Source organism: Salmo salar, chromosome ssa01, assembly GCF_905237065.1.
Source record: "Salmo salar chromosome ssa01, Ssal_v3.1, whole genome shotgun sequence".
Classification (NCBI taxonomy): Eukaryota; Metazoa; Chordata; class Actinopteri; order Salmoniformes; family Salmonidae; genus Salmo; species Salmo salar.
In genome coordinates, this window is record NC_059442.1 from 84,545,657 (window position 1) to 84,573,412 (window position 27,756).

General features: G+C 43.5%; 2 protein-coding genes across 3 annotated transcripts in view; both read left to right on the top strand.

Moving 5' to 3' along the window:
- The window catches only part of LOC106611807 (vinculin), a 73,336-nt gene extending 63,491 nt beyond the window's left edge, over positions 1–9,845 (top strand). For both annotated transcript variants that reach the window (XM_014212396.2, XM_014212402.2), the window contains exons 10-22: positions 142–317; positions 690–880; positions 1,308–1,507; positions 2,310–2,438; positions 3,290–3,439; positions 5,166–5,274; positions 5,377–5,555; positions 6,329–6,452; positions 6,747–6,874; positions 7,120–7,305; positions 7,536–7,739; positions 8,172–8,276; positions 8,826–9,845. In XM_014212396.2, coding sequence (XP_014067871.1) covers positions 142–317; positions 690–880; positions 1,308–1,507; positions 2,310–2,438; positions 3,290–3,439; positions 5,166–5,274; positions 5,377–5,555; positions 6,329–6,452; positions 6,747–6,874; positions 7,120–7,305; positions 7,536–7,739; positions 8,172–8,276; positions 8,826–8,972 — 2,028 coding nt within the window. In that variant the 3' untranslated portion in view covers positions 8,973–9,845. The remainder of the gene's footprint in view (positions 1–141; positions 318–689; positions 881–1,307; positions 1,508–2,309; positions 2,439–3,289; positions 3,440–5,165; positions 5,275–5,376; positions 5,556–6,328; positions 6,453–6,746; positions 6,875–7,119; positions 7,306–7,535; positions 7,740–8,171; positions 8,277–8,825) is intronic.
- A 5,806-nt stretch (positions 9,846–15,651) lies between these two features.
- Positions 15,652–27,756, top strand: part of adkb (adenosine kinase b) — a gene marked incomplete at its 5' end in the record, with an annotated part of 290,034 nt that continues 277,929 nt past the window's right edge. Inside the window, 3 exon segments of the mRNA NM_001165301.1 lie at positions 15,652–15,725; positions 17,125–17,199; positions 17,289–17,342. Coding sequence (NP_001158773.1) covers positions 15,712–15,725; positions 17,125–17,199; positions 17,289–17,342 — 143 coding nt within the window.

Genomic DNA, 27,756 nt, shown 5'->3' on the forward strand with positions numbered 1-27,756 from the left:
TGGATAATTGATTGATGATAGGATAAAAGTAAAACACAAATCCAAGAGGATAGCACACAAAAGCATTAAACAACAGTAATTTGTGTTCCATGGTGTTGGGCCGATTGTCTTATGTTGACCACTAACCCTGTGCCTCTGCAGAACTGGCTCGCAGACCCCAACGGTGGTCCTGAGGGAGAGGAGAACATCCGAGCCCTCCTGACTGAGGCCAAGAAGATCGCTGACATGTGTGAAGACCCCAAGGAGAGAGATGACATCCTGAGGTCTATCGGAGAGATGGCTGCTCTCACCGCCAAGCTCTCTGAGCTCCGGAGACAGTAAGTCGCACATTGGATATGCTATGTAAATAGTTGTTGGTTGCATTCTTTAAAAAAGGAACAATGCAGAATAAAGAAGACTTCAATGAAGAATGTTCAAAACACTCGGTAAAAACCAAACCAAGGTAAAATATTGAGTTCCGCAGGGTTCGGTTCTTGGGCCATTATTGTTCTCACTATACATGTATCCCTTGGTGATGTAATTCTTTAGAGGTTGAATCACATTTTGTTTTCTTGCTAGATAGTAGTCCACAAATCGTAATCAACGTCATTTCATTTTTATTTAGCTTTCCCTAAAATAACTATATAATGCTTTAGAGAGACTATGAGAAAGGTCCTTTCCAGTATGTCATTATTCTCTCCCATTCACAGGGGTAGAGGAGATACTCCGGAGGCCAGGGCATTGGCCAAACAGATAGCCACGGCTCTGCAGAACCTGCAGTCGAAGACCAACAAGGCTGTAGCCAACAGCAGGCCTGCTAAGGCAGCAGTCCACCTGGAAGGGAAGATAGAACAGGCCCAGAGCTGGATGGAGAACCCTACCATTGATGACGGTGGAGTGGGTGAGTCTCAATAGCCTGGTCTCTCTCGTAGCTCCCAGTCTCTCTCTCTCTCTCTCGCTCTCTCTCTTTCTTTCTCTGGTTCTCTCTCTCTCGCTCTCTTGCTCTCTCTCTCCATCCCTGCTTCTTGATTTCATCTCTCTTTCTTCCAATCTATCTCTCTCTGGCTCCCTCCCTCACTTGCTGTGTTGTTTTTCTCTGTGCACTACATTCCACTACTCTCACCCAACCTCATAATGCTCTCTTTGGCTTGTCGGCTCAGAAGCCTGGATACACTCTCACATGTCATGCATTGTTTACACTGGCTCTGGACTGTATGACACCGTCTACTAGAGAATGTTCAGAGTAAGCATAACCACAACAATATATGGAATAATAAGCCACCTAGACTGCTGCTTCTGTGTCTGACTCCATCTATGTCTCTCCACAGGCCAGGCAGCTATCCGGGGTCTGGTGGCGGAGGGTCGTCGTCTGGCTAACTCCCTGCCAGGTCCCTATAGACAGGAGCTGCTGGGGAAGTGTGAGCAGGTAGAACAGTTGATGGCCCAGCTAGCCAACCTGGCCGTCAGGGGCGAGGGAGAGTCGCCACAAGCGCGTGCCGTGGCTCAGCAGCTCCAGGAGACCCTGAAGGTGAGACGGCTCACATTCACTCTCACAAGTCATTAGCCACACAAGTCATCCAAACCAGCTGGAGTTCACTCTGACACAGGCATGGTGAAGGGCTCCCCCTCCTGGCAGGACACACCAGCTGCAGTCAAAGACAGATCCACAATTTTATTTATTTAACCTTTATTTAACTAGGCAAGTCAGTTAAGAACAAATTCTTATTTACAATGACGACCAACCCCGGCCAAACCCTAACCCGGACGATTCTGGGCCAATTGTGCGCCACCCTATGGGACTTCCAGCCTGGAATCGAACCAGGCCCTGTAGTGACACCTCTAGCACTGAGATGCAGTGCCTTAGACCGCTGCGCTACTCAGGAGCCCTATGACTATGGTAGTAAAAATAAATGTGGGTAACACTTTATTTGGATAGTCTATCTGTAGTTGCTAACCATAAACTAACCATAGCTTTATCCCTTATCCTTAACCCTTACCCAAACCCTTATCGTAAACCTAAACATAACCTTAGAAAGCAGTTGCCTATCAACAGATAGTTTGTTGATACTATGACCATCGTTAGAGTGTCTACAGATGGAAAATCCTGAATATCCAAAGAAAGTGTGACCTAAATGAGCTTTTGTTTATTAAGAAGTAAGAATTCCCCTTTGTTGAACGATGTCACACAGATGTAGTAGTATTTCCATAGATCAGAGCTGCAATGTAAAGCACTTGACAAAAGAGTTCTAAGAGCCTATTGTTAACATGTAATACTTTTAAAGCTGGTCTAATGCTTACTAACTCATGTGTGTGTGGACTTGTCTTCTCAGGACCTCAAAGAAAAGATGCAGGAAGCTATGACTCACGAAGTGTCGGACATCTTCAGCGACACGACCACTCCCATCAAACTACTCGCTGTGGCCTCCACCGCCCCGGCCGATGCCCCTAACAGGGACGAGGTGGGTGGTTTATCTTTCTCTCTCCCCCTTCCTCTCTTACTCCCTCTCCCTCTGTCTCTCCCTACAGTAACTCCATCATGGCTCATTCATTCACTCAACCTATGAACAGAGCAGTATAAAGAGCTCTAAAGCGTGTACGGCGGCAGGTAGCCTAGTTGGGCCAGTAACTGAAAGGACGCTGGTTCTAATCCCGAGCCGACTAGGTGAAAAATCTGTCTGTGCCCTTGAGCCAGGCACTTAACCCTAATTGCTCCTGTAAGACACTCTGGATAAGAGCGTCTGCTAAATGACTAAAACGTGAAATGTAAGTTTACCGTGCATGCATATAATATGGCTCTGCAATATGGTGACTTATTTGGCAGATTCATATCATCATACACATATGGATGACTTATTGATTAGTTTTCAATCATTTATGTACTTGTCACTCAATAATACTTAGACTACATTTCCAGAGGGAAGTCTTACCATAAGTAATCATGTAAGATTAATATTTAATAATATGTTTTATCGTTCTGTTTTGTCACTGTAAGCATTTGCTAAGTGGCATATAGTATACTATATTTAAGCAATAAGTCCCGAGGGGGTGTGGTATGTGGCCAATATATGCACGACGCAATGCGAAGTGCCTGGGTACAGCCCTTAGCCATGGTATATTGGCCATATACCACAAACCCCTGAGGTGCCTTAATGCTATTATAAACTGGTTACAAACCTAATAAATGTTTTCATACCCGTAGTATACGGTCTCATTTGCAACGGCTTTCAGCTAATTAGCAGTCAGTGCTCGAACCACCCAGTGTATATTGCGTTATGTTTCATGATTCTATGATTTGTCACTGTTATGTTAGGTGTTTGACGAGAGGGCGGCCAACTTTGAGAACCATGCCAACAAGCTGGGTGCAACGGCAGAAAAGGCTGCTGCTGTAGGAACAGCTAACAAGAGCACTGTGGAGGGGATCCAAGCTGCCGTCAAGTCTACAAGGGACCTGACACCACAGGTATGGGACAGTGTGTTTGTTTGAGTGTGTGTAAGTGTGCGAGTGTGTCACTGGTGTAGCATAAATCCCCGTAGCCCCCGCAAGGGGAGAGGGCCCACATGCTCTGGGGGCCCATGCGCCTGTCATCTCACGGCTATGTCTAAATTGTATTCATTTTTGTAATAAATAATTTTGACAGTAACCCTCCTTTTTTAATTTACAAATGTAGCAAGCAAAGTGTTTGTGTTGTTCAATCTACATGGGTAGTAGATGAGTCAGACAGTCAATGTAGTTTTCATGCAGCTAATTAGCCTATTTCGGCCTTCTCACCTAATTGGCTATCAAGTTTTAAAAAAAAGTTAAGTTAATCAGGTGGGACTCGGATGGAGAGTGAGTGGGTGAGTCAGGTGGGACTCGGATGGAGAGTGAGTGGGTGAGTCAGGTGGGACTCGGATGGAGAGTGAGTGGGTGAATCAGGTGGGACTCCGATGGAGAGTGAGTGGGTGAATCAGGTGGGACTCGGATGGAGAGTAGGTGGGTGAGTCAGGTGGGACTCGGATGGAGAGTGAGTGGGTGAGTCAGGTGGGACTTGGATGGAGAGTGAGTGGGTGAATCAGGTGGGACTCGGATGGAGAGTGAGTGGGTGAATCAGGTGGGACTCGAATGGAGAGTGAGTGCGTTGTTCAAGATGGATAAACATAAGGCAAGACCAAGCGGTGCACAAAAACAAGTTTTATCTGATCAAGCTCGTGCCAAATTACTGAAGATAACTACAACAGCCAAGCTACCACCTTGTGAGAGTCTCTCCTCCTCCTCTCCAGAATAGGGTCAGTTCCTCTAGTGAGAGTCCCTCCTCCTCCTCCTCTCCAGAATAGGGTCAGTTCCTCTAGTGAGAGTCCCTCCTCCTCCTCCTCTCCAGAATAGGGTCAGTTCCTCTAGTGAGAGTCCCTCCTCCTCCTCCTCTCCAGAATAGGGTCAGTTCCTCTAGTGAGAGTCCCTCCTCCTCCTCCTCTCCAGAATAGGGTCAGTTCCTCTAGTGAGAGTCCCTCCTCCTCCTCCTCTCCAGAATAGGGTCAGTTCCTCTAGTGAGAGTTCCTCCTCTCCAGAATAGGGTCAGTTCCTCTAGTGAGACTGTCGGCCATCCTTCTCCTCCTCTTCCAGAAAGGCCTACTGGACAATTTGTATATTCCCAAAAATATATTTTGGTTACTGATTAGTAAGCTGTTGCATCGTAAATTCATTTTACAATCTGCAATGTTTGAATTTCCCACTTTAAATACATTATTGCCTCCAGCCAGCATTCTAAATAGCAGCATTGTGACACTGTAGGCCTATAGCTTCATGAAACATAAACGTTAGGCTTAACGTGAGAAAATTACGAGCAAATACAAATGAACATGTATCCATTAAAGCAAAGCTATAGCCAAGCATTAGCACCACATCATCTGATAGCCTATCGATAGGCAGCAGCGTAAACATTGACATTTCAGAACCACAGACAGCAATTGGTAGTCTATACATTTAGTTGTTTTTTTTAGGAAGGGGAGGGGCCCAAACTCTGACTTTGCAGGGGTCCAGAGAAACTGTGCTACACCAGTGGAGTAGCTGTGTTTGTGTTTTGTGCAACATGATCAACATTTGTGTGGTGCTTATGCCGTAGTGACATAGGGACGATTAATTTGGCCTTGGTCAGTTGACCCCTATTTCCTATATTTTCTTTTTTCCTGATGGGAACGTTATTTTCTAGGTGGTCTCTGCAGCCCGTATCCTGCTGAGAAACCCAGGCAACCAGGCTGCATATGAGCACTTTGAGACCATGAAGAACCAGTGGATTGACAACGTGGAGAAAATGACAGGTAGTGCCAGACCATCTTGTGTCATTTGTCGTTGATTACAAAAAGTGGGCGTTGTGGTCACTTCGTTATAAGCACTAAGAATGATGTCTTCTCTGTCTCTAGGTTTGGTGGACGAGGCCATAGACACCAAGTCTCTGTTGAATGCCTCTGAGGAGGCCATTAAGAAAGACCTGGATAAGTGTCGTGTGGCCATGGCTAACCACCAGCCCCAGATGTTAGTGGCAGGGGCAACTAGCATCGCCCGGCGGGCCAACCGAATCCTCCTGGTGGCGAAACGGGAGGTATAGATCATTTTTATTTACAATCACATTTATTTTCTAAAGCCCTTTTTACATCAGCATTTGTCACAAAGTGATTTACAGATACCCAGCCTAAAACCCCAAAGAGCAAGCAATGCAGATGCATAAGCATACAAACACATGCCACAATGGTGCACTTTAGCAGATTAGAATACAAATCAAATCAAAGTTTATTTGTCACGTGCGCTGAATACAACAGGTGTAGACCTTACAGTGAAATGCTTACTTACAGGCTCTAACCAATAGTGCAAAAAAGGTATTTGGTGAACAATGGGTAGGTAAAGAAATAAAACAACAGTAAAAAGACAGGCTATATACAGTAGCGAGGCTATAAAAGTAGCGAGGCTACATACAGACACCAGTTAGTCAGGCTGATTGAGGTGGTATGTACATGTAGATATGGTTAAAGTGACTATGCATATATGATGAACAGAGAGTAGCAGTAGCGTAAAAGAGGGGTTGGCGGGTGGTGGATGGCGGGACACAATGCAGATAGTCCGGGTAGCCATTGGATTACCTGTTCAGGAGTCTTATGGCTTGGGGTAAAAACTGTTGAGAAGCCTTTTTGTCCTAGACTTGGCACTCTGGTACCGCTTGCCATGCGGTAGTAGAGAGAACAGTCTATGACTGGGGTGGCTGGGGTCTTTGACAATTCTTAGGGCCTTCCTTCAGACAACTGAATTGCAGTTCAGCTTAAAAGAGATAATATGAAAAGGATTCAAAATAGAAATGCATGAATACACTTTCTTTCCTAGGTGGAGAACTCTGAGGATCCTAAGTTCAGAGAGATAGTGAAGGCTGCATCTGATGAGCTCAGCCGGACCATCTCTCCCATGGTGATGGACGCCAAGGCTGTAGCTGGGAACATCACAGATCCAAGTATGTTCCAAGGCAGTTACCAGACATTTAGGATGTGTTTGATCATTTTACTGTATAACCTGCTGTTATAGCTACCTGTGTTCAGCTTTCCAACATGACCTAATACTAAATATAAAGACTCATTCTGTCAATTTCTGAATCTGTGATTGTCAAAAGTTAAGGTTCAGTTGATGGTGTTATGGTTTTGGGGTCTGTCAATGTGTTACTGCTACCACACGGCAGCTTTTGCGGCCTTTGTCTAATATCCTGTTTGTAAGGCCTATATGTATCTCCTTCTTCCTCTGTGGTGTCCAGGTCTGCAGAAGGGCTTCCTGGACTCAGGCTATCGAATCCTGGGTGCCGTTGCTATTGTGAGAGATGCCTTCCAGCCACAGGAACCAGACTTCCCACCACCACCACCTCCTGATCTGCATCAGCTGCACGTAAGTCGATCAATCAAATTCATTTATAAAGCTCTTTTCACATCAGCATCTGTCACAAAAGACTTTACAGTCCTGCACTGCCAACACCAGGGTTTTGTTCAGTGGTGTACAAATGGGGTTTCAGAACGTTCATATAAAAAAATATATATTTGTTAGAACGGATATGATTATCTGCCATGCAGAGTAGAGGGATTCATTTCTGTCTGCAACATTCTGAACGTTTCACCTATCTGAATACACGCCAGGTCAGCGACGAGCCCGCCCCACCCAAACCCCCTCTCCCCGAGGGTGAGGTTCCTCCCCCCAGACCCCCTCCCCCAGAGGAGAAGGACGAGGACTTCCCAGAGCAGGTATTGGGAGAGATGGTGAGCGAGCCCATGATGATGGCCGCCAGGCAGCTCCACGAGGAGGCCCGCAAGTGGTCTAGCAAGGTGAGCTAACAGCACATACAGTTAGTTACATGTTGGTGTTCAAAGTGAAGTTTATTGCAACCAGAAAACCATAGCAGAGCAGATTCAGACTAGCCATAATTTGGTGCCATTTAGGAAGTGTGACATGTACATATACATGTATACTGAACAATTACACTGGACACGGAATCCACCCCAGCTGTGTTGTCATATGTCCAATTTAATGCCTTGGTTTTTGTCATATTTTTCAGGGTAACGATATCATCGGTGCAGCCAAGAGAATGGCCCTGCTCATGGCTGAGATGTCCCGTCTGGTGCGCGGTGGCAGCGGGAACAAGCGTGCCCTCATCCAGTGTGCCAAAGACATCGCCAAGGCCTCAGACGAGGTCACGAGGCTGGCCAAGGAGGTGGCCAAGCAGTGCACAGACAAACGCATCCGGACCAACCTACTCCAGGTCAGCTGACCGACTGGTTCCTGGTCCAGTCTTCTTAGAAAACAAAATGCTAACTCTCATGGCTATGATGCAATAAATTGAATAAATACCAAAGTTTTGATAGCTATGCTGCCTTCATCAGGGTTTCATCTGGTCCAATATTCTGCTAATGGATGAATTGAGCAAACAAGGACGGAGGAAGCAAGACTTTCAGACTGCTCTCTCAGGTTTTTCTTGAGGAGCAGCAGCAGCTCTGGAAAGACCATAGAAAGGACAACAATATATTCGTGTTGGAGTTGTAGGACTAAAGATAATTGAATTTCCACCCTGTCCTCGTGATTTAATTTAGGGTAGATCATTTGAAATAAATTACACTTGTTTTCTGTTTTTTATCTTCATGTCTCTGACTGGTTTCTCGGAACTTGAACTTAAATAAACTTCTCTGTGTTCCAGGTGTGTGAGCGGATCCCCACCATTAGCACACAGCTCAAGATCCTCTCCACAGTCAAGGCCACCATGTTGGGTCGTACCAACATCAGCGAGGAGGAGTCAGAGCAGGTCAGTACACTGGAGATCATTGGATAACACACATCAACCAAAGCTACCTTTTTGCATTTGGAATTACATTGTAATGAAGTTAAGTGGTTTCTGTAATTATACAAGTGGAATAAGGAACACTATTCCACATGTGTAATTACAGAAAAACACTCGAACATTTCAACTTGAAATTTACTGTGAAATGTACTCAAGTACAATGTAACAGTAATGTTACAATGTAGAGTGTTTCCCCTAGGATTTCTTTCAGCAGTGGTGGCAAGGGTGGGGGGGGGGGGGGGGTTCATTGCTACTTAGCGCAATGACATGCTAGCTGTTCCCATAGACTTCCAGTCATTGAGCCAACAGCTATCCATTTAAAAGTGTATATCAGCAGAAATATATGTATTTTAAAAAACAATTTATCATCGGTGGGCCGTTGCTGCTAAATAAATATAGGGGAAACACTGATATAAATAGCATGTTATTACTAGTGTAATTACAGTGTTACTACACAAGAACAACTTCATGTAAAATGTGACCAACATTTTTCTTTCCTTACCCCTCTCCCAGGCCACAGAGATGTTGGTTCACAATGCCCAGAACCTGATGCAGTCTGTGAAGGAGACGGTAAGAGAGGCTGAGGCTGCCTCCATCAAGATCCGGACAGATGCAGGCTTCACTCTCCATTGGATCCGTAAGACACCCTGGTACCAATAAGAAGAGACGGGCCAACTGTCCGTTCAACTACGTCCCAAATGGCATTCTATTCCCTATGTAGGGCACTACTTTTGACTTGGGCTCATGTCTGGTAAAAAGTAGTGTACTAAATAGGGAATACAATAGGTTGCCATTTGGGACACGGATTATTCTGTTCCTCTGCTCAAGGCCCAGCTTGTTAAGAAGAAAAAAAGACCCAGACCCTTTGAGCAATAGATTTGATGGACACATACATACTAATTCCAAGCTACAATGAATGAAAACCCTGCCTGGTTGGGGTAAAAAGAGTGAGTTAATACTGAATACACTATTTATCAGTCAGTGTCAATCCCATACCTGTCTGTAAACGGTGTTTAGAGGTTTTATTTTCTTATCCAGTAAGATTAAAGGAGTACTATTACCAATCTCATTTAAACATACAGTAGCCCCAAATCTAAGTAAACATTTTAGCATTAAAGATTTGTCTTGGAAGACGTTTGTATGTCTTTATACTGGTTCTTAATTTCACTATCTGCATTGTGCATTCGTTCACAGTTGCTAGGATAAAAGCACATCCAACTCAATGGGAGTTGGTTTGAGCGTATCGTTATGCTGAGCTCTACACGCAAATATATATCATTCAGTGGTTATTATGTCTGTTCTAGAAATGGAAAAATAAACACTATTCCCTGTTCCATATTTGTATTACAGTTGAAGTCGGAAGTTTACATACACTTAGATTTGAGTCATTAAAACTTGTTTTTTAACCACTCTACAAATTTCTTGTTAACGAACTATAGTTTTGGCAAGTCGGTTGGGACATCTACTTTGTGTATGACACAAGTAATTTTTCCAAAAATTGTTTACAGACAGAATATTTCAATTATAATTTACTGTATCACAATTCCAGTGGATCATACGTTTACATACACTAAGTTGACTGTGCCTTTAAACAGCTTGGAAAATTCCAGAAAATGATGTCATGGCTTTAGAAGCTTCTGATAGGCTAATTGACATCATTTGAGTCAATTGGAGGTGTACCTGTGGATGTATTTCAAGGCCTACCTTCAAACTCAGTGCCTCTTTGCTTGACATCATGGGAAAATCAGCCAAGACCTCAGAAAATAAATTGTACACCTCCATAAGTCTGGTTCATCCTTGGGAGCAACTTCCAAATGCCTGAAGGTACCACGTTCATCTGTACAAACAATAGTACGCAAGTATAAACACCATGGGACCATGCAGCCGTCATACCGCTCAGGAAGGAAACGCATTCTGTCTCCTAGAGATGAACGTACTTTGGTGCGAAAAGTGCAAATCAATCCCAGAACAACAGCAAAGGACCTTGTGAAGATGCTGGAGGAAACCGGTACAAAAGTATCTATATCCACAATAAAACGAGTCCTATATCGACATAACCTGAAACACCGCTCAGCAAGGAAGAAGCCACTGCTCCAAAACCGCCATAAAAAAAAGCCAGACTACAGTTTGCAACTGCACATGGGGACACATGATACTTTTTGCCTATTCCCTTTGGATTTATTAAACATCTTAAACTCCAACCATCTGCCTCCTGTGTCTGCATTTGGGTCTTGCTTAGTGTCATGATAGTACAAACTGGCCATGACAGACCAGCAGACTTGGACCATGTCTGCCACGCTGTCTCCCTACAGGGAGCCACCATTGGGAGACATCAGGGGTTACTTTTTGGAGAAATGTCCTCTGGTCTGATGAAACAAAAATAGAACTGTTTGGCCATAATGACCATTGTTATGTTTGGAGGAAAAAGGGGGAGGCTTGCAAGCCGAAGAACATCATCCCAACCGTGAAGCACGGGGGTGGCAGCATCATGTTGTGGAGGTGCTTTGCTGCAGGAGGGACTGGTGCACTTCACAAAATAGATGGCGTCATGAGGGAGGAAAATTATGGGGATATATTGAAGCAACATCTCAAGACATAAATCAGGAAGTTAAAGCTTGGTTGCAAATGGGTCTTCCAAATGGACAATGACCCCAAGCATATTTCCAAAGTTGTGGCAAAATGGCTTAAGGACAACAAAGTCAAGGTATTGGAGTGGCCATCACAAAGCCCTGATCTCAATCCAATAGAAGATTTGTAGGCAGAACTGAAAAAGCGTGTGCGAGCAAGGAGGCCTACAAACCTGACTCAGTTACACCAACTCTGTCAGGAGAAATGGGCCAAAATTCACCCCACTTATTGTGGGAAGCTTGTGGAAGGCTACCCAGGTTAAACAATTGAAAGAAAATGCTACCAAATACTAATTGATTGTATGTAAACTTCTGACCCACTGGGAATGTGATGAAAGAAATAAAAGCTGAAATAAATCGTTCTCTCTACTATTATTCTGACATTTCACATTCTTATAATAAAGTGGTGTTCCTAACTGACCTAAGACAGTGAATTTTTACTAGGATAAAATGTCAGGAATTGTGAAAAAATTAGTTTAAATTTGGCTACGGTGTATGTAAACTTCCGACTTCAACTGTAGATAGTGAGTTGGTTTTTGTAGCAATGTTTTTAATTTTTTTATTGTCAGGACTGTCAGAGTTTATTCTAGCCTGGTCCCAAATCTGTTTGTGCTCTTCGCACCGGAGTTGGCATGATAGCACTAAACAGACTAGCACTCAGGCTAAGTTTGTTCCACCATTAACTTCTTAAATATATTTTTTTATGTTTTGAGGTTTATTATATCTGCGCTGTTGGAAAACATAAGGGCTAGATCTTCAGACACATTGCAAAGATAATGTCTTATTAACTTATAATGTTTACAACCATTTAGCGTACAAAAGAGTTGACGATTGAAATTAAATATCCATTAAGATGACTTGCATTCAACTCTGTCAGTTTCTGGACTAGCTTGATTTTTCACCATGTTGCATTGCGATTACATGTAGACCTTAGGTCTCCCTCTGGTCTGGCCCTCTACTTTGTACTTCTCAGAGAAACTATAGCAAGCCAGTCTCTGTGTTTTAGCCTGACTAGAGGCCAACTGTACTGTAATGTTTAAACTGTGTCTTGACATAACGTGGTGTGCACTGCAGAGCCAATTTTGTGAAACATTAATGAATGATCATTCAAATACTTTGAAGATGAGGTCTGGCTATGGGGGATAAAGGCGGTGTGGACAGTTTGTGGGTTAGCTTCTGATTACTGTATTAAGCCGAGTACTTGACTAAGCTGACACTATGTCCAGGTAGTCTCTCGTCCGTGAGACTACCAGTGTGTTTAAGTTCAATGCCTTCTTTTCCTCTTATATCTTCGAACTACACTAAACTAACCCTTACAGTTGCTAACACAGCTGGTACAAATGGTTGGATGTTTTTAAAATGTTTTTTTTTGTGTGTCTCAATAAGACCAGTGCAGTTTGAATGTGTAGATGAAGATACTGAGACCCTACAAAACCATCTGATGTGCCTTGTAATAAAAAGACTGATTGCAATAATAAACAATTCATTTACAGGAAATTGTTTTGTATCTACTTTGTAGTAAGCACTACTCAAGACATTATAATTCTGTTCAGACACATTTTTGTGATTATTTATAAGATGGGTACAAAGTGAAATATGATATTAGAGTCAAGTACTGCTTTTTGGTATTGTTCACATTATTTTGTAATAAAGCATTTAAGATTCCTAACAACAATTCCTCTCTTATTTATAACACGAAATTGCCATAGGTTTATAACACAGTAATCCTTGTTATAACAGTAGTGATACATTTACATTTGTAGGCACGGCCCTAATTAATGTCTTCCCTGCCACCTGGAGCTGCATGGCAAATGGTCCAGGAACACAAGGAAAGCACAATACCCAAGGACTAGTCAGCCCTTCCCCCTCTGACGGGACGAAAGATATCTCTCTGTTACGGTATTCTTAACTTGTAGAACTTTTAACCGACAACCTCAGCTCATTGACTGAGGGAAGAACCCACATTCCATCTCTCCATATTTTCCATATCACTTACATCCTGATCTACACTGATTGAAGTGGATTTAACAAGTGGCATCAATAAGAAATCATATCTTTCACCTGGATTCGGTGCATGTTCATGTGTTCCACCGCAAACTGTCATAAACAAATCTCACAAATCCCACATCAGTCACTGGCTTCATCAATAAGTGCATCAACAACGTCGTCCCCACAGTGACCGTACATACCCCAACCAGATGCCATGGATTACAGGCAACATCCGCACTGAGCTAAAGGGTAGAGTTGCCGCATTCAAGGAGTGGGACTCTAACCCGGATGCTTATAAGAAATCCTGCTATGCCCTCTGACAAACCATTAAACAGGCAAAGCATCAATACAGGACTAAGATTGAATTGTACTACACAGGCTCCGCTTGCACTACACAGGCAGGGCTTGCAAAATATTGTACTACACAGATAGGGCTTGTTAACTATTACAGACTCCAAAGGGAAGCACAGCCGCGAGCTGACCAGTGACACAAGCCTACCAGACGAGCTAAATAACTTCTATGCAAGCAACACTGAAGCATGCATGAGAGCATCAGCTGTTCCGGACGACTGTGTGATCACGGATTCTGTAGCCTTTGTGAGTAAAATCTTTAAACAAGTCAACATTCACAAGGCCGCAGGGCCAGATGGATTACTTGGACGTGTACTCCGAGCATGCGTTGACCAACTGACAAGTGTCTTCACTGATATTTTCAACTTGTCCCTGACCGAGTCTGTAAGATCAACATGTTTCAAGCAGACAACAATAGTCGCTGTGCCCAAGAACACCAAGGTAACCTGCCTAAATGACTACCGACCTGTAGCACACACGTCTGTAGCCATGAAGTGCTTTGGAAGGCTGGTCATGGCTCACATCAACACCATTATTCCAGTAACCCTAGACCCACTCCAATTTGCATTCTGCCTCAATAGATCTACAGATGACACAATCTCTATTGCTCTCCACACTGTCCTTTCCCACCTGGACAAAAGGAACACCTACGTGAGAATGCTATTCATTGACTACAGCTCAGCGTTCAACACCATAGTGCCCTCAAAGCTCATCACTAAGCTAAGGACCCTGGGACTAAACACCTCACTCTGCAACTGGATCCTGGACTTCCTAACGGGCCACCCCCAGGGGGTAAGGGTAGGCAACACGCTGATCCTCAACACGGGGGCCCCTCAGGGGTGCGTGCTCAGACCCTTCCTGTACTCCCTGTTCACTCATGATTGCATGGCCAAGCAAGACTCCAACACCATCCTTAAGTTTGCCGATGACACAATAGTGGTAGGCCAGGATAACAACCTCTCCCTCAACGTGATCAAGACAAAGGAGATTATTGTGGATTTATTATAAAGTTCCTACATGTACATACACTACTGGTCAAAAGGTTTTGGAACACGTACTCATTCAAAGGTTTTTCTTTATTTTGACTATTTTCTACATTGTAGAATAATAGGGAAGACATCAAAACTATGAAATAACACACGGAGTCATGTAGTAATCAAAAAAGTGTTAAATAAATCAAAATATATTTTAGATTTGAGATTGTTCAAAGTATCCACCCCCTTGATGACAGCTTTGCACACTCTTGGCATTATTGCAACCAGCTTCATGAGGTTGTCACCTGGAATACATTTCAATTAACAGGTGTGCCTTATATGTCACACCTGTCAGGTGGATGGATTACCTTGGCAAAGGAGAAATGCTCACTAACAGGGATGTAAACAAATTTGAGAGAAATAAGCTTTACATGTTGAGGTTATATTTTAATGTATTAATAGGACGTCTAGGATATACGTACAAAATAATACGAAATGCTCTGAGACCAGGTTGGTGCAGGTGATCTCGATATTAGCTAAAGTTACCTACATTTTTCTATTGATTATAAGTCGAAATCAAAGCTGTCTCACTCTGGAATAGCGAGTCACAAATGTTTTTTAATTCAGGCAATATCTCAAGCCAGCATGTGATAGATTTTTGTCCAATAAAACGGTCGTTGTGTCTGCAGAGATTAGTGCGGTTGTAGAAGCCAACATGGAGAAAGGCAAAGTGACAGATAAAGCACTTGGGTAAGTGTGTAACTATCGAACCGTATTTAGAAACTCAATGCTCAGGTGTGTATAAGATGCTGATAAATGATGGCTTTGTAGTGATGCTTCGTAAACAAGCACAGAGATGGGTGGGTAGCTAGTGAAGCAGTATCGATCTGTGCGATACTGGTTCAGGTAGCTAGCAAGAATGCTATTAATTTCCACGTGCAACAATATTGGCCCGTGTTAATAAATTGATTAGCATAATATCTTGTTCTGAAACGTGATTACACAAGTTGTCATTCTGCTGCTATGCTTAAATTCTAGCATCAGAGAGCACCATAATGCTTATATGGTGGCCATGACGGTCCAAGCTTTGTATCCCAAACCACAGCTGCATTTTCCATGCATGATGCAAAATGGATACGTTGTACATCGGCTATTAATCAGTATGTGCAACAAAGTATCAGTTAGGCAACGCTAATGTTTATTTAAGTAACTAGCTAGGCAAATGTGGTAAGGACTCAAAATAGGTTACGTGTGCAGCCAACCACATACCTAGAAAAAAAATGATATCGCGCCGCCCAGTGCAGTTCAAGCCAATCCGTTTTGGGAAACGGTATTCGAGGAGGTTCCAGTTTTAGTCAAAATTGCTGCGAAATTAGCACGCTGCTATTACTGGATGGAATTGAGTAGTAGCTTCACCAGTTTGTTAGGCTAAAGCTATAATCAACCTAAACTGACACAATGACTACTGCAAGGTAAGATTGTTATATTGCTGGGAAGGAAATATTTTTTTTGTATATTATGTGTCATGTTTCTCCTGTTATTCCAGTGATAATGGTTAGATCAAAAGGGAATAACTGAAACATCATAGTGATCGGCTATATCCTATGGACTTCATGTTAGGGAATGACATGGAAGAAACTGCAGGATTTGAGGCTCAGTTGTGATCTTGTCATAAGAGTAGACCGTGACCATAACCTTTCAAAGCTATGAAACCTTGTCAAAGATAACAATATCTTTCAAAGTGTGTGATTAAAATAAATGTACCCTCAGTTACTGCCTATATGGAGTTTAAATGCATTATGGAATGTGCACTGGCCTGCATTTTTCAGGTTTGCTCTTTGTGTGTGCATGCATGCATGGGGTGAAGTTCCTATATAGGCCTTCAGCTGTTAGTTAGGTGACACATGAGCTCCACATGTGCCTATGTGATAGCTGCATGTGCCTAAAAGAGGATGCTGTCAGTGGAATAAAACACTTTAGGCTCTCCGTAGTGTGCTGAAACACCCATAGGGGTTTAGTGCGATTCTTCATAACCAACACAGTTGCATCATGCATTTATATTCTGTCTGAGTAGAAGTGCTGATCTAGGATTAGGTCCTCCCTGTCCATGTAATCTTATTCATTATTATCTAAAAGGCAAAACTGATCCTAGATCAGCACTCTTATGTTGTTCTCCTCTTATAAGACTGATAGTTCAGAGGATATGGTTTAGTTTGATAGAATGATTTTGAGAGTGAGACATGCATATGTTTGCCTCTGCTTAGATCCTGTGTTCTCTCTTCAGTACAGGATGCCTCATGTGTCCCACGTGTTGCTCACAGGGAACAGCTCAGATGACAGACTTGACTTGTCTTAACCCCTTTCACTCTGAGGAGCACAGGACTTCCTCAAGTGCGCTCTACTGGTAACAGAGCCACCACAGAAACACAGGGACAGGTGTCATGCTGCCTCACTTGGCTGGCCCTAGATCTTTGTTTTTTGGGGGGGGTTTTGTTATTTTAGCAGACGCTCTTATCCAGAGCGACTTACAGTAGTGAATGTATACATTTAATTTCATGCATTTAATTTTTTTGTTGTACTGGCCCACCGTGGGAATCGAACCCACAACCCTGGCATTGCACACACCATGCTGGCGTTGCAAACACCATGCTCTACCAACTGAGCCACAGGGAAGGCCGTCTGGTCACAACCTGTGGGGAACTGAACATGTTCATGGTTTCGATTAAGGGATTTGCCATTCCACCATTTTAGGCAACATTGTCTGAAGACTTTGGGATTTCAGCGCTTTCACTGCTTTTATTTACTCTTTGTCACACCAGATGTGGGGATGAGGCCGACTGGAGTGTCTGAGTCATGCTTTTCTCTCCACAGTGAAAATGCTCTATTTGGGATGGGCAACCCCCTGCTGGACATCTCAGCTGTTGTGGACAAGGACTTCCTCGACAAGTGAGTTTTGAACATAACCATTTAGATTAAGCTAACCATGCATCCTATAAAATGATACTATTATTTTAATATTGCTTCCGTCTCAATAGGTATGGACTGAAGCCCAACGACCAGATACTGGCGGAGGACAAGCATAAAGCCATGTGAGTAACGGACCGCTAAAACAGCGACTTAATTCAACACACACACTTCAATATTGACTTTTTACTCTCAAATTTAGTCAACTAGCGTTTATTCATACTTCTCCAGAAGCATCTTGGCATAATAAGCAGCACTCAAAATAGCTGACTGGGAGTGTCCCAAATGTCACTCTGTTCCCTAATTAGTATGCGACTTTATAGGCCCTGGTCAAAAGCAGTGCACTATATACAGAATAGGGTGCAATTTGGGAGATATCCTGGGTGTCTATAAATCTGCCTTTCGTAACGGGGCAACTGCACTTGATCTGGAGGTCCCCAAGCATGGCCATGGCACACCCATGCTACCTTCACCATGATGCGGCCGTTAGGCACAAGAATGCACCCCGACACTGACTCCGTTATTCTACTACAGTTCACCATCCAAGCTGCCAAATGGTAGACTATTAGAAATATATGGCTCATGGATTTCGATAAGGAATTAGAGGACTTGAATAATGTATTGTTGAAATGTAGGCTGTGCGCTATTGAATTGCATGCACTTCGCAACAGTTGTAACTTTGATACTGACTGTAGAGGGATGATTCTCTCTGTGAACATCTGTGTAGTCTAAATATAGATTCTGCTGGAGGAGCTAATAGCTACACACCCCCAAAAATAACCCTTCTCCACCCTACATTATACAAGGTGCTAATTCACCAACAATATAACCTCTCAGCCTTGGGGTTAGGCAGCACTTAAAATACCATAGCGTTAGAAGGATATATTAGCCTCCGATGTCTTCTGTTGACACCCAAAGTAGAGCTGGATTTTAGGGATGGTCTGATATGAGTAGTCTTTCCATTCTGAAGTCAGCACTCCATAGGATTCTAAATGGGGGTGTGGTGAGTGGGAGGGTCTTCAGAGGCTGCATTGCCTGGGTCGTATTCATTGGTGCACACCATAGCACAATGTTTTGCAACGAAAACGAGCATTTGTCCCTCCCTGTTTCATCTGTTTGGTTCATAGTGAATACACCCCTCTTGCAGCAGTTCAGATGACAAGCCTGTGGTCTGTTTTTGATACAGCTATGCTACCTACACTAGGTAGTGTGGACAAAAGTATGTGGACACCTGCTCGTCGAACATCTCCTTCCAAAATCATGGGCTTTAATATGGAGTTGCGCCCCCCCACCCATTTACTGCTATAACAGCCTCCATTCCTCTGGGAAGGTGTTCGACTAGATGTTGGGACATTGCTGCAGGTACTTGCTTCCATTCAGCTACAAGAGCATTAGTGGGGTTGAATGATTAGGCCTGGCTTGCAGTCGGCGTGCCAATTCATCCCAAAGGTGTTCGATGGGGTTGAGGTAAGGGCTCTGTGCACGGATTTCAGCAAATCATTTCTTTATGGACTTTGCTTTGTGCACGAGGGCATTGTCATGCTGAAACAGGAAAGGGCCTTCCCAAAACTGTTGCCACAAAGTTGGAAGCACAGAATCGTCTAGAATGTCATTGTATGCTGCAGCATTAAGATTTCCCTTCACTGGAACTAAGGGGCCTAGCTTGAACCATGAAAAACAGCCCCAGACCATTATTCCTCCTCCAGCAATCTTTATAGTTGTCACTATTCATTGGGGCAGGTAGCATTCTCCTGGCATCTGCCAAACCCAGATTTGGCCGTCGGACTGCCAGATGGTGAAGATGACGTGTTTCTGCTGCTCCAGAGTACAATGGCGGCAAGCTTTATACCACTCCAGCCGACGGCTGGTATAGCGCATGGGAATCTGAGGCTTGTGTGCGGCTGCTCGGCCATGGAAACCCATTTCATGAAGCTCCCGACTAACTGTTCTTGTGCTGACGTTGCTTGAAGAGGCACTTGGTAGTGAGTTGCAACCAAGGACAGACGATTTTTACGCATTTCAGCACTCGCCGGTCCCGTTTTGTGCGATTGTGTGGCCTACCACTTTGCAGCTGAGCCGTTGTTGCTCCAAGATGTTTCCACTTCACAATAACAGCACTTACAGTTGACCAGGGCAGAAATTTGACGTACTGACTTGTTGGAAAGGTGGCATCCTATGACGGTGCTACTGTACGTTGAAAGTCACTGAGCTCTTCAGTAAGGCCATTGTTTGTCTATGGAGATTGCATACCCCTGTGCTCGATTTTATACACTGGTCAGCAACGGGTGTGGCAGAAATAGCTGAATCCACTAATTTCAAGGGATGTCCACATACTTTTGTATAGCCACATAGTGTACCACTAGCCAGAAAGCTTGTGTAAGAAATTTGGCCCCTGAATTACTTTAATTTCCTGTTTTTCCATTTACAATGTGATGTGCTTGCTGCAGAAGGCAGTACTCCCCAGAGATCTCTAAAGTGGGAAATCAATAATCCACAGTTGTACTGTAAAGAGTTATTAAAAAAATAAAATGTTTAGCTTCATGCTAAAACTTTGCATTATGGAAAGTTTTAGGCTATTGCTTTGGATGGGGACTTTTTTTCTCTGCGTCATAAGAAAACAAGGAGATGTGGCTAAAAGCGTGCCCTGGAATAATGAAGTGAATGTTTACCAAGTGAAACCGGTTTGATGCTTGTATTATTTTAGATGGACCCTTTAGAGATGATCTACTACTCGTGCTATTGCACTCCAGATCACTGACCAGTAGGCTAGGTGTGGTGCTTCTACTGTAAAGCAGCCTTATCAGCAGTGTAATTCAGTCTCCCCAGCAGGCAGAACATCAGACACAAAGAGAATAGTGTTATCTTTGGCATGCATCACGGACACTATGCAGTTCTGTTCTGTCCTCACCAACAATGGCTACATTCTTTGTCGCCGTTTCCACATCACCAGGACCGGCTCTGTTGGAATAGTTCAGTATAGAGGAAACCTATTTAGTGAACCTTATTTTTGTAGACTTGAGTGTATAACCCCTCGTCACCTGGTTCCTCTAGATTTCTTCCTAGGTTCCTACCTTAGAAGGAGTTTTTCCTAGCCACTGTGCTTCTGCCTCTTCATTGCTTGCTCTTTTTGATTTTAGGCTGGATATCTGGAAAGCACTTTGACAACTGCTGATGTAAAATGCTTCATAATATACATTTACTTGATATAAGTAAGCTAAGTAGTATGAAGTATCCCTCAGTGCCTGTTTGGTTATAGCCTACACTACAGCTTACTCGACTGCCATACAGTCTACTCATTTACTTGTGGAAACTAGAGCTGGGCGCTATGGACCAAAGTCCATATTGATGCGATAATGATGAATAGAAATGCGTTTAAAACATTTATGTGCAACACAGTTTCAAATGATCCTTTTTTTAAAACTACTAATACTAGTTATTTTATTTAACCAGGTAGGCCAGTTGAGAGCAAGTTCTCATTTACAACTGCGACCTGGTCAAGATAAAGCAAAGCAGTGAGACAAAAAAGAAGTTACACATGGGATGGGATAAACAAACGTACAGTCAATAACACAATAGAAAAATCCATGTACAGTGTGTGTGCAAATGTAGGGAGGTAGTCAATAGAGGCGTAATAATTACAATTTAGCATTGATACTGGAGTGATAGATGTGCAGATGATGATGATGATGATGATGATGTGCAAGTAGAGCTACTAGGGGTGCAAAAGAGCAAGAGGGTTAGTAATAATATGGGGATGAGGTAGTTGGGTGTACTATTTACAGATGGGCTGTGTACAGTGATCGGTAAGCTGCTCTGACAGCTGATGCTTAAAGTTAGAGGGAGATTTGACTTTTTTTATTTTATTTTTAATTCGTTCCAGTCATTGGCAGCAGAGAACTGGAAGGAAAGGCGGCCAAAAGAAGTGTTGGCTTTTGGCATGACCAGTGCAATATACCTGCTGGAGCGTGTGCTATGGGTGGGTGTTGCTATGGTGACCAGTGAGCTGTGATAAGGTGGGGCTTTACCTAGCAACAAATTATAGATGACCTGGAGCGAGTGGGTTTGGCGACGGCTATGTAGTGAGGACCAGCCAACGAGAGCATACAGGTCGCAGTGGTGGATAGTATATGGGGCTTTGGTGATAAAACGGACAGCACTGTGATAGACTACATCCAGTTTGCTGAGTGTAGTGTGGGGACTATTTTGTAAATGACATCGCCGAAGTCGAGGATCGGTACGATAGTCAGTTTTACGAGGGTATGTTTGGCAGCATGATTGAAGGAGGCTTTGTTGCGAAATAGGAAGCCGACTCTAGATCTAGTTTGGTTGTAGCCATCAATTGTCCTATTAACAATCACCCATATTGGCAAACAAAAATGTAATTTCGAACTTCATATTTCTTTAATCTAGGCTTCTTATTGTAATGATCGATATCAGCAAAATGCCTAGGATAAAGTCAGGGTTTCCCTTACTCTGTCCTGGCCCACCACAGATGGAACAATGAGACAGATATTTCACCGGATGTATAAATGTGACGCATCCGCTTGGCATTTCCACGGAAACCCAGTGGCCGACAGTGGGAGAAGATGGAACGAGATGGCTTTGGCCAACATTTTCCAAACTTTCTCATGGATTTATTTGTTTATTTATTTATTTTTATATTTTCCAAAAAATTTTTTTAAACATTTCATCTCAATACAGTTTTCTGTTCCCAAAACTAAAATGTTTTTATTGACTTCACCCTTTGCCAAAGTTTTAAAGTTGCGTTGTTTAGGAGTACAAAAGTGAATTGAGTTATTGCACTTCAGAGTAGGCGTTCCCTAACGGAAATATGCAAATGCATGATAGAATGTGCCAATAGGATCTCGCTAGCTCGTACTTGGCTCTGCCGAACTCCTTGCTTGTTCCATTTTAAGCCTTTTCCAGAAATGAGAATTACACCAAAAGAAAGCAGTTGTCTGAGGATGGTGCTGGACTATCTGGCATACAGTAAAAAGTAAGGGGACAGTTTGATAAATCTTTTAAATAAAGGTTAAAATCCAGGTCATGCTTTTCCTAAAACACAGGGCCCAACATGTTGTACTGCAGGTCATTGGACAGTATTAGTATTATGAACCAATGAAGTTCATGTTTGGTTAGAGTTTACTGTACTGCCACACTTAGCTTGTGGTGACTAGCCTAGTTTTAGGTCTACTTTTGGTAGCCCTTTGTCTGCACTGATTGTAGCAACCCAAACAAGTCTGACATGCTGACAAGTTGTCTAACTCTAACTGGACCTTAACCTTGGCGCTTGGTGATTAGCAGTATATGGCAAACAAGCCCTTTTTATCAAAGCTTACCCTTGTGTGCCACTTCCAAATTCACAAACCCAAACTGGTTAGTCTTATCCCATTTCTTTAGTGGTACAAATATCACTCGGGCCGCTCTCAACTCTAGTCCTGTCTGAATTCAATTATCTAGCTAATCCTGTTAACATTATAGATGAACCATCTCTGGTACAGTGTACACCGTCATCACTCCCCTTCCAGTCATATCTGGCCATAGAAATAAAATTACTAGAACAGGTATATCCCTTCAGACTTCCGTAATAGTACAGTGCAATGTCCGTTCTAGTAATTGTGTTTCTATGCCATCAACTCTCCTCTCACTGTCATTTCTGGCCAATGGTTCACCACTACTAGTCTGATAACTGTATTCAAATAGGTTCTCCCTGTCCATGTAATATTTAGTCATTAAAATCTACAAGGCAAAACTGATTCCATGTTTGAGCTTCTACTGAGATGCTTTATGAATACAAGCTCTGATACTGTTCAGTCAGGACAGCAGGTGAAAATGCTCATTTAATCCAAACATGATCCAGCTACATTGACCTCTTTCAACACTGTAGCTGTTTTAATCATCAAAGGTATATCAATGTTGCAACAAAAGATCCCTGACTGCCTTGTCCTCCAGTCTAGTACGATCACAATGGCCTACTTCGTTATTACCTTGGACTGTGCAAACTAATACAGGATTTACAGTTGAAGAAAGGGGGTGGAAACTCCAGAATAAATGTAGTGTATGAATAAGGTACAGATAATTCATCAGATTCACTGACTAACCACCAGACTCAGGATATGCATCCCAAATGGCTCCTTAGTCCCTGATCTAGTGCACTATTTTTTTTTTTTACTAGGGCCCACTATATAGGGTGCCATTTCGGACGCATCCAGGGCCTGTTCACATTAGTCTGTCTTCCATATATGGAAGTCTTCTCTTCTAATGGTTCCCACTGTTCCACTGCTCCTCAGGCTCATTGCCTGTTCATATGACTGCATGTGGTTTCAAATGATGCTGCAAGGATGCTGCTCACTCACGCTACTAAGCATACCTCCAGACAGTCTGTTTCAGAAGTGATTTTGAGAGGGCATGGTGATGGATGGTGAGCCTTTCAGTAGTTACCTTAACATTGTCCTCTTTTAAGGTGGTGATCATGAAGTCAGATTTTGCTTTGAAAATGGGGCAGTGTACTTAAGTTTCATCGTGACTTTTTTAATTACTTCATATAATTAATTGAACAGCGTTGGTTACTTTTAGTAGCCTATTCATGCACTTGTTTTAATACCATCTGAGAGTAAACACATTTTTAAATATAACTACATGCATAAGGAAATGTATCAATCGTTTTTTTGGGGGGGGTTATGTTATCTGGATGACACTGCCACCATGTGGTTGGAAATGGAACCTCATGGTCACATGACAGTACCATGCAGGATAAACAGAATATCTAGGTTATCCTTTTTCTCCTGCAGGTGGCAAGTTGATTTAAAAAATAATATATATTTTTTGTTCTTTAGCTTGATTTAACATGACAACATTCTAAAACACCTCATCTGCAAAAGATTACAATAAGAGAAAATAGCATATACTTTTCATGGTTATGTTAAATGGGCTTTGTAGAGTCAAGTTCACTATTATTATGACTAAAATGCATAGGCACTATGTTGTTAATTAGGCTAGAACATTCAATTAGTCTGTTAGATGACTGAATGAAACCTCGTAATCTCATGTTCAGTAAGGGCCCACAGGGAAACATTCAACAGAGTCCTGTCTAAACTGGACCTGTTCACACATTCATTTGATTTCGCCTCCGTCTGTCCATTAATGGATTACTTTCTCATCTTAGCGCTGACGGCATGACTACTTTCAGAGGTTGTTTTCTCACAGCAATTAAGTTCATAAGCGCTCCGCTCATCCCTCGTTCTGTTTTATTTTCTCCTCCTCTGTGCTAAATGCAGATTAGCGGTGTCACAATGACATCCAGAACCAGAGTAAACTGCTCATTATGCAGAGTGACCCGCTGCTGCTGTATGAATTATGCAAGGGACTGCGTGTGTGTCAGTGTGTTTTAGTAGCTAGCTCTTATTAGCATTCTAGATGGATGGATGGATGGATGGTTGGGAGGAGAGACACTGCGTCCCAAATGGCACCCTATTCCCGACATGGTGCACTACTTCTGACCAGAGCCCTATGGTGACCGGACTGACTCTGCGATGGGGGAGAGGGGTGGGGGATCAGGCAGGGTTGAGGATCATCGCACACGACACAGGAGATCAGTGGAGGTGCCTCTCCTTTCGTCTGTCACACACACCGCCCCCTGTGTACACACACGTAAACAGACACAGACTCTCTCACACACACACACTCACCTGCTGGTGTGGTGCAGTTCCATCTGCTTACTGTGAAGAAAAGAACAAAGGTTCTTCCTGCCTCCTCTCGTCTCTGAGTACAAGCTAAACATCATGGCTCCTGGCTCTGTGTATGTGTAATACATTTGGCTCTGTAAACACACTTGAATCCCCTATTTGTATTCATTCCTCCCTCTGTCCCTCCCTCTTTATGTCTATTGCTCTTTCTATTCCCCCTCCTTCAATCTCTGTTTCTATCCCTCCCTCCCTCCCTCTCTCTCTCTTTCTAACGAGAGGGAATCGTGAGTGTTGGAAACCCCCAACGGATCCATCCTGGTGTGTCAGGCAGGGAAGAGGGAGTGAACGGCTGTGTGTGTCTGGCGGCGCGTTGCATGTCTGTGTGCATGCAAGCGTGCGTGTCAGGCTGCATGTGCTATCCATCGTGCCACTTCACTGGATGCACTCATGCTTGGCTGAGTGTGTAGATAGACCACTAAAACACCCACACACACACTACAACCCCAGTCAGTCTATTTTACAGAGTGCTGTATCTATATGCATTGTAGTTCAGTACTCAAGGCATCTACGGAAACCCATTAGGGTCATACTGTACGTCCTGCTCCCTGACTCAGTGTAGAGGTCAAAGGTCATAGACCCACATCATCATTGACACCAGTTAAGGTAACACCTCAACTGCCATGTTTCTCAGCCTTGCAATGATTAATTGATGTATATTAAATCAACCCCCCCCCGAAAGGCAAAGCTCTCAACTGAGATATTCAGTTGAGTTTAGGAGGCTGTCAGAATTGATCTAAACATCTACATGAATTCTACGTATTTTAATTTAACTAGGCAAGTCAGTTAACAACATTCTTATTTACAATGACGGCCTAGGAACAGATTTTTACCTTGTCAGCTCAGGGATTCAATCTAGCAATCTTTCGGTTACTGGCCCAACGCTCTAACCACTAGTTTAGCGGCCCAGGTTTTAGTGGTATAAAACCTGGGCCGCCCCAGGTTTAAAAAAAAAATAAAAAAATAAAATAAAAATGCGTCTAGATTGTGGCATTCAGTCAAATTGGTTAACATCGGTCAGTAATCACATTGCTTATTATTCCTTATGTCTCCTCTGTATTTTAAGCATGCTGCTGTCTCATGATGGCTGATGCAATCTCAATTAAATGTCCTTCTCCTTTAATAGTAATATCCCCGTTATTGGCAGTCTCTGCCAGCAGCTGGCGCTAGAACCACCAACAAAACACCACAGAACTGATTATGGGTGGAACAAATATACCCACATTTCTATGCATGTGGGCGTTCTGGTGTTTTATAATTACGATGTGGGCGTCTCAATTGCACATGTACAGCATGTTCAGAGAGCAGTTGAGAACATGCTCTACCTCACAGCTATTTCTTTCACAGCTGTTTTCTTTGAATCCCCCTCCTTCTTTGATGCTCTATAACTGTGTCCCAAATGGAACCCTAGTCCCTTTTATAGTGTATTACTTTGGACTAGGACTCTGGCCCAAGGTAGTGCACTATGTAGGGAATAGGGTGGCAATTGGGATGCATCCGATGGCTAGAGATCACATCCTCACACGCGTATAGCAGTGCTGTTAGGAGACCTGAGTGGTGTAAAGCACTCCCTGTGTGTTTTAAAGTTCACACTGGTTGCCCCAGCAGGAGAGCTGCGATTGATTTAAAAATAAAAAAATGTTTTATATAAATATATGACACGCGCTCAGAGCATTATGAATCCCCATCAGCAGGATGCTGGTAGCAACCTCGGAGATGAGAGAAGGAGAGGTCTCAAAGGCTTTGTATTCAGACTGCTTCAAATCTCAATCCTCCCTGGAGACTACAGACGGAGAAGAAGCCCGTCTCTCTCACTCTCACAGAAACATGCATATGCACACACTCACCTTTTAAATATACATTGCTCAAAAAAATAAAGGGAACACTTAAACAACACAATGTAACGCCAAGTCAATCACACTTCTGTGAAATCAAACTGTCCACTTAGGAAGCAACACTGACAAATTTCACATGCTGTTGTGCAAATGGAATAGACAACAGGTGGAAATTATAGGCAATTAGCAAGACACCCTCAATAAAGGAGTGGTTCTGCAGGTGGGGACCACAGACCACTTCTCAGTTCCTATGCTTCCTGGCTGATGTTTTGGTCACTTTTGAATGCTGGCGGTGCTTTCACTCTAGTGGTAGCATGAGACGGAGTCTACAACCCACACAAGTGGCTCAGGTAGTGCAGCTCATCCAGGATGGCACATCAATGCGAGCTGTGGCAAGAAGGTTTGCTGTGTCTGTCAGCGTAGTGTCCAGAGCATGGAGGCGCTACCAGGAGACAGGCCAGTACATCAGGAGACGTGGAGGAGGCCGTAGGAGGGCAACAACCCAGCAGCAGGACCGCTACCTCCGCCTTTGTGCAAGGAGGAGCAGGAGGAGCACTGCCGGAGCCCTGCAAAATGACCTCCAGCAGGCCACAAATGTGCATGTGTCTGCTCACACGGTCAGAAACAGACTCCATGAGGGCCCGAGGTCCACAGGTGGGGGTTGTGCTTACAGCCCAACACCGTGCAGGACGTTTGGCATTTGCCAGAGAACACCAAGATTGGCAAATTCGCCACTGGCACCCTGTGCTCTTCATAGGTGAAAGCAGGTTCACACTGAGCACATGTGACAGACGTGACAGAGTCTGGAGACGCCGTGGTGAACGTTCTACTGCCTGCAACATCCTCCAGCATGACCGGTTTGGCGGTGGGTCAGTCATGGTGTGGGGTGGCATTTCTTTGGGGGGCCGCACAGCCCTCTGTGCTCGCCAGAGGCAGCCTGACTGCCATTAGGTACCGAGATG